The sequence below is a fragment of the Pyrgilauda ruficollis genome, unplaced genomic scaffold (assembly GCF_017590135.1).
Source record: "Pyrgilauda ruficollis isolate IOZ18807 unplaced genomic scaffold, ASM1759013v1 scaffold591, whole genome shotgun sequence".
Lineage (NCBI taxonomy): Eukaryota > Metazoa > Chordata > Aves > Passeriformes > Passeridae > Pyrgilauda > Pyrgilauda ruficollis.
This window is the reverse complement of record NW_024527611.1, coordinates 21507-27511: the sequence shown is the minus strand read 5'-3', so window position 1 is coordinate 27511 and position 6005 is coordinate 21507. Positions and strand designations below refer to the sequence as shown.

Genomic DNA, 6005 nt, shown 5'->3' with positions numbered 1-6005 from the left:
CCCGCCGCGCTGACCCCTGCCCGTGTCCCCCCGCAGCCCACGAGGCCGGCGTGGCCGCCCTGCGCGTGGCCTGTCCCCCCCGGCTGCTCTCGGCCGCCGCCCCCTTCGAGTACCGGGCGCGGGGGGCGGCGCGGGGCCCCCCCGGGGCACAGCTGGACTGGCTGGCACTGGACGGTGAGTGAGGACCCCCGAACGGGACAAACCCCCCCCCCCACCCGGGGCAGCCCGTCCCCCTGGGGGTGGCACTTTTGGGGTCCCTTTTGGTTGCGGTGAGCCCACGGCCGCCCCCTGTACCCTCTCTGGGGTCGGGGTGTCCGGGGGGGGGGCTCTGGCTGTTAGGGTGCCCCCCTCAGCCCCGGGTGCCCCCTCTGGCAGAGGCTCAGTTCCGTCTGTCCATCCTGGAGCGCCTGGAGCAGCTGGAGACGCGTCTGGGGGCCCTGCCCCCCCCGGCACCCCCACGGGGGGCTCCCTCCGAGACCCCCCCCGAGCAGGTGAGGCCACCCCGGCAGCCGGGTCAGCCGTGGTGATCCCAGTGTCCCCTCTGATGTCCTCAGTGTCCCTGAACGTGCTGTGGTGTCACCTGGCATCCCCGTGTCTGCTGGAATCCCTGGGGTTTCCTGGGGTCCCCGTGTGCCTCGAGGGTCTCCTGACATTGCTTGCTGTCCCCACTGTGTCCCCCATGTCCTCGAGGGTCTCCCGATGCTCTCTGCCACTCCCTGCTGTCCTCACTGTCCCCATGCTGCAGTGGCCTGCCGTTCCCTGGTCACTGTCCCCCTCCACCATGCCCTGCCACCCCTCAGGACCCCCCGGTGCCCCCCTCTCCTCGTGCCCTGGCGTCCCCTGAGGTGCTCCCTGCCTGCAGGGGCCGGGCTCGTCCTTCGAGGCGCGGGTGGTGGCCATCTGCGAGGCCATGATGGCCCGGCCGGGCTGCGCGGGGACGGCGCTGGGGACATCGCTGGGCACCTCGGGGACCTCGATGCTGGCGCACGGGGTGACCTTCCGTGGCATGACGCTGCTGCACCTGGCGGCCGCCCAGGGCTACGCCAGCCTGGTGGAGGCTCTTCGGCGCTGGCGGTGAGCAGGGACACCCGGGGGGACACCCGGGGACACCTGGGGGGACACGAAGCGGGGGAAGCCATGGGTGTCCCCCCACCACAGGCAGCCTGCCTGAGCAGAGGTGACACTTTTCCAGCCTGTGTCCCTTCCTGTCCCTGCAGGGCGCTGGCAGTTGAGAGCCTGGAGCTGGAGCAGGAGATCGACCCCCTCAATGTGGACCATTTCTCCTGCACCCCCCTGGTAAGGGGACAATGGGGACGCTGGGGACACTGCGGCCGTGGTGGGGACAGGGCTGGCAATGCATGCCAAGGGGATGGGGCGCAGGGTGGTGCCTCAGGCAGGGCCGGAGGGACACCAGGGATGGCACCTGGGGGCCGAGGGACGCCTTGGGGACACGCTGTTGCCTCCGTGTCGCCAGATGTGGGCGTGTGCCCTGGGGCACCGGGAGGCGGCGGAGCGGCTGTGCCGCTGGGACCGGCGGGCGCTGGCCGTCCCCGACACCCTGGGGCGGCTGCCGCTGGCCCTGGCACGCGCCCGCGGCCACCTGGCCCTGGTCACCCGCCTCGAGGAGCTGCAGATGTCACCCGTGTCCCCACGCTGTCACCTGCCCGGCCTGCGCATCCCCTCCCCGCTGTCCGCCAGCCCCGACACAGGTATGGCGCTGGCACCTGCCTGTCCTCTGGCACTCTGTCCTGTTGTCACTGTGTCCCGTCCTGGGCTGCTGCTCACCACCCCCCTGGTGTGGTCACTGTCCCCTCGCTGCTCCTGACCGCTGTCACTGTCACCATATTCTCCCCTTTTGTGTGCCCCCAGGGCATCATTGTCCCCTCCAGCCTTTCCCCCGTGTCCTCCCCACGTCCCCTGTACATCTTTGTGTACCCAGGTGTTCTTTGTCCCCCCCTCCTGTGTTCCCTGTGCCACCCCCATGTCCCCCTTGTCCTCTGTCCTCCGCAGCCCCTCTGTGTCCCTGGTAAGTCCCCGTGGTGTCCCCTGTCCTCTTGCCGTGTCCCACATGTCCCCCCTTCCCCTGGGGGGTTCTCTCCAGGACTAAACCCCCCTGCTGTGTCCCCCCTTCCCCTGGGGTGTCTCTCCAGGACTAAACCCCCCCTGCCGTGTCCCCCCTGTCCCCAGGGCTGAGCACAGCCAGCAGCCTCTCGTCCCCATCGGGGCTCTCCGAGGGTCCCGGCTCCGTCCCGCTGCCCCCCGGCCCCCCTGGCCCCTCCGAGGATGAGAGCTGGGGGGTGGCAGTGCCCCCCAGCCCCCCCGAGGACGCCCTGGCCCTGCCCTCTGACACGCTGCAGGTAAAGCTGGGGGACAGCCGGGGCTGGGGACACGCCTGGAGCAGGAGAGCCCCAACGTCCCTTGTCCCCAGGCCGAGGTGGTGACGCTGGCGCGACAGATCATCGAGGCCACCCCTGAGCGCATCAAGCAGGAGGCACCGGGGGGGCCCCCGGGGGCACTGGGAGCACTGGGAGCAGCAGGAGGGACCCCGGGCACCACGGGGACCCCGGGGCCAGCGGGGCTGGGTGCTGCCATGGCCTGGCTGGCCACCTACCTGGAGAGCGTTGACCGTCCCCCCGCGCCCGCCCACAGGTACCCCCGGGGGGTGACCTTCCGTGGGATGACGCTGCTGCACCTGGCGGCCGCCCAGGGCTACGCCAGCCTGGTGGAGGCTCTTCGGCGCTGGCGGTGAGCAGGGACACCCGGGGGGACACCCGGGGACACCTGGGGGGACACGAAGCGGGGGAAGCCATGGGTGTCCCCCCACCACAGGCAGCCTGCCTGAGCAGAGGTGACACTTTTCCAGCCTGTGTCCCTTCCTGTCCCTGCAGGGCGCTGGCAGTTGAGAGCCTGGAGCTGGAGCAGGAGATCGACCCCCTCAACGTGGACCATTTCTCCTGCACCCCCCTGGTAAGGGGACAATGGGGACACTGCGGCCGTGGTGGTGACAGCGGGGACAGGGCTGGCAATGCATGCCAAGGAGATGGGGCGCAGGGTGGTGCCTCAGGCAGGGCCGGAGGGACACCAGGGATGGCACCTGGGGGCCGAGGGACGCCTTGGGGACACGCTGTCGCCTCCGTGTCGCCAGATGTGGGCGTGTGCCCTGGGGCACCGGGAGGCGGCGGAGCGGCTGTGCCGCTGGGACCGGCGGGCGCTGGCCGTCCCCGACACCCTGGGGCGGCTGCCGCTGGCCCTGGCACGCGCCCGCGGCCACCTGGCCCTGGTCACCCGCCTCGAGGAGCTGCAGATGTCACCCGTGTCCCCACGCTGTCACCTGCCCGGCCTGCGCATCCCCTCCCCGCTGTCCGCCAGCCCCGACACAGGTATGGCGCTGGCATCTGCCTGTCCTCTGTCACTCTGTCCTGTTGTCACTGTGTCCCGTCCTGGGCTGCTGCTCACCACCCCCCTGGTGTGGTCACTGTCCCCTCGCTGCTCCTGACCGCTGTCACTGTCACCATATTCTCCCCTTTTGTGTGCCCCCAGGGCATCATTGTCCCCTCCAGCCTTTCCCCCGTGTCCTCCCCACGTCCCCTGTACATCTTTGTGTACCCAGGTGTTCTTTGTCCCCCCCTCCTGTGTTCCCTGTGCCACCCCCATGTCCCCCTTGTCCTCTGTCCTCCGCAGCCCCTCTGTGTCCCTGGTAAGTCCCCGTGGTGTCCCCTGTCCTCTTGCCGTGTCCCACATGTCCCCCCTTCCCCTGGGGGGGTCTCTCCAGGACTAAACCCCCCCTGCCGTGTCCCCCCTGTCCCCAGGGCTGAGCACAGCCAGCAGCCTCTCGTCCCCATCGGGGCTCTCCGAGGGTCCCGGCTCCGTCCCGCTGCCCCCCGGCCCCCCTGGCCCCTCCGAGGATGAGAGCTGGGGGGTGGCAGTGCCCCCCAGCCCCCCCGAGGACGCCCTGGCCCTGCCCTCTGACACGCTGCAGGTAAAGCTGGGGGACAGCCGGGGCTGGGGACACGCCTGGAGCAGGAGAGCCCCAACGTCCCTTGTCCCCAGGCCGAGGTGGTGACGCTGGCGCGACAGATCATCGAGGCCACCCCTGAGCGCATCAAGCAGGAGGCACCGGGGGGGCCCCCGGGGGCACTGGGAGCACTGGGAGCAGCAGGAGGGACCCCGGGCACCACGGGGACCCCGGGGCCAGCGGGGCTGGGTGCTGCCATGGCCTGGCTGGCCACCTACCTGGAGAGCGTTGACCGTCCCCCCGCGCCCGCCCACAGGTACCCCCGGGGCTGGGGGGTGTCCCGGGGCACACTCAGCTCCCTGGGGTGGGGGGGTCACCCCCGTTCAGCAGCACCCCGGGGTGCTCTCGGGGGTCCCGGTGCCTGTATCCCCTTGGGAGGGTCCTTTAGTGGGGGTCTCCCACACCCTGCAAACCCCTGGGGGCCGTCCCCGGGCTCCGGGACCCCGCGGCGTCCCCCTGGGGACACTCGGTGACACTCCAGCTCCTTCCTGGGTGCGTCCCACCCTGGGCGGGGGGTGCCAGCCCTCGCCCCCCTGACCCCCGCCCTGTGCTCCCCAGGGCCGAGGTGGCCTCGCGGGGGTCCCCGGGGGTCCCCGAGCGGCCTCCCCCCCCTTCGGCCGCGGGCTGGGCCGAGTTCCTGAACGCGTCCGGGGGGGCGCGGGGCGAGGGGGGGGCCGTGGCGCTGCTGACCCTCAGCGACCAGGAGCAGCACGAGCTCTACGAGGCCGCGCGGCTGGTGCAGGGGGCTTTCCGCAAGTACCGGGTGCGTGCCCCCCCTCCCCAGCACCCCAAAACCCCCTCCCCATGCCCCGGGGGGGGCTCCCCGGCGCCGCTGACCCCCGCGCTGCCCCCAGGGCCGGAGGCTGAAGGAGCAGCAGGAGCTGGCGGCCGCCGTCATCCAGCGCTGCTACCGCAAGTACAAGCAGGTACTGAGGGGTGGGGGGCCCCCAAACCCCCCCCCGGGCAGCCCCCAGACCCCCCCTAACCCCCTGTCTCTGCCCCACAAGCTGACCTGGATCGCTCTGAAGGTAACGGGGGGCAGTGGTGGGGGTCACCCAGGTTTGGGGGCTGTTTGAGGGTGGGGGTCCTTGCTGGGGGGGATTTGGGGTGCCCCCCTCTGTATGCCCTGTGTCCCCCCAGTTTGCCCTGCTCCAGTGGGCGTGACATTGGGGGTCACTGTTGAGGTGACTCTGGGGTGACACCGAGGTGACACCGAGGTGACAGCGGTGTCCCCTGCCCCCAGTTCGCGCTGTTCCAGCGGATGACGCAGGCCGCCATCCTGATCCAGAGCAAGTTCCGCAGCTACGCGGAGCAGAAGCGCTTCCAGCGGCGCCGGCGCGCGGCCGTGCTGATCCAGCAGCGCTTCCGCAGCCTCCGCCAGCACCGGTGGGGCCCGGGGGGCTCCGGGGCCGGGGGCACGGCCCGCAGGGGTCCTCACCGTGCCCTCGTCCCCCCCAGGAGCACCTTCCTCACCCTCAAGCAGGACCAGGCGGCCAGGAAGATCATGAGGTTCCTGCGGCGCTGCCGCCACCGGTACGGGGGACGCCGGGAGGTGACAGCGGAGCTTCGGGGGACAGGTGACGCCGGCGGGGCAGGGTCTCCAAGAGCCTGACCCCTCCCCGAATTGGTGTTTCCTGGGGCAGGATGGAGGAGCTGAAGCAGAACAAGGAGGTGGAGAGTTTACAGACGCGGGGCCTGGCCTCGTGAGCCCCCCACGGGGGACCCCGGCGCGGGGGGAGCTCTGTCCCTGTCCCTGTCCCTGTCCCTGTCCCCCCCCCTGTCCCCCGAGGAGAGCCGCCCCGCGCCCCCTCCCCGCTCGCCCCCGCGCCTCCCCCGCATGCCCAGCCCGTGCCCCCGGCCCGAGGGGGCTCTTTGTACAAAGTTCCATTAAAAAACGAGGAAGCGGGAATGAAAGACGCGAGGTGTGGGTGTGTGTGGGGGGACGGACACGGAGGGGGACAGAGGGGACATCGCTGGGGGGATGGGGACG

General features: G+C 71.4%; 2 protein-coding genes across 2 annotated transcripts in view; both read left to right on the top strand.

Moving 5' to 3' along the window:
• LOC121361874 (calmodulin-binding transcription activator 2-like) overlaps positions 1 to 5793 on the top strand; it is a gene marked incomplete at its 5' end in the record, with an annotated part of 7389 nt that extends 1596 nt beyond the window's left edge. The window contains 15 exons of the mRNA XM_041482928.1: positions 28 to 174; positions 376 to 491; positions 863 to 1074; positions 1218 to 1296; positions 1475 to 1709; positions 2188 to 2357; positions 2429 to 2745; positions 2889 to 2967; positions 3146 to 3380; positions 3810 to 3979; positions 4051 to 4271; positions 4574 to 4778; positions 4870 to 4941; positions 5259 to 5548; positions 5659 to 5793. Of these exons, the coding sequence (XP_041338862.1) occupies positions 28 to 174; positions 376 to 491; positions 863 to 1074; positions 1218 to 1296; positions 1475 to 1709; positions 2188 to 2357; positions 2429 to 2745; positions 2889 to 2967; positions 3146 to 3380; positions 3810 to 3979; positions 4051 to 4271; positions 4574 to 4778; positions 4870 to 4941; positions 5259 to 5548; positions 5659 to 5722 (2612 nt within the window). The remainder of the gene's footprint in view (positions 1 to 27; positions 175 to 375; positions 492 to 862; positions 1075 to 1217; positions 1297 to 1474; positions 1710 to 2187; positions 2358 to 2428; positions 2746 to 2888; positions 2968 to 3145; positions 3381 to 3809; positions 3980 to 4050; positions 4272 to 4573; positions 4779 to 4869; positions 4942 to 5258; positions 5549 to 5658) is intronic.
• Positions 5794 to 5923: 130 nt separating this feature from the next.
• Positions 5924 to 6005, top strand: part of LOC121361875 — a 7378-nt gene continuing 7296 nt past the window's right edge. The window contains exon 1 of the mRNA XM_041482929.1: positions 5924 to 5937. Within this exon, the coding sequence (XP_041338863.1) occupies positions 5924 to 5937 (14 nt within the window). The remainder of the gene's footprint in view (positions 5938 to 6005) is intronic.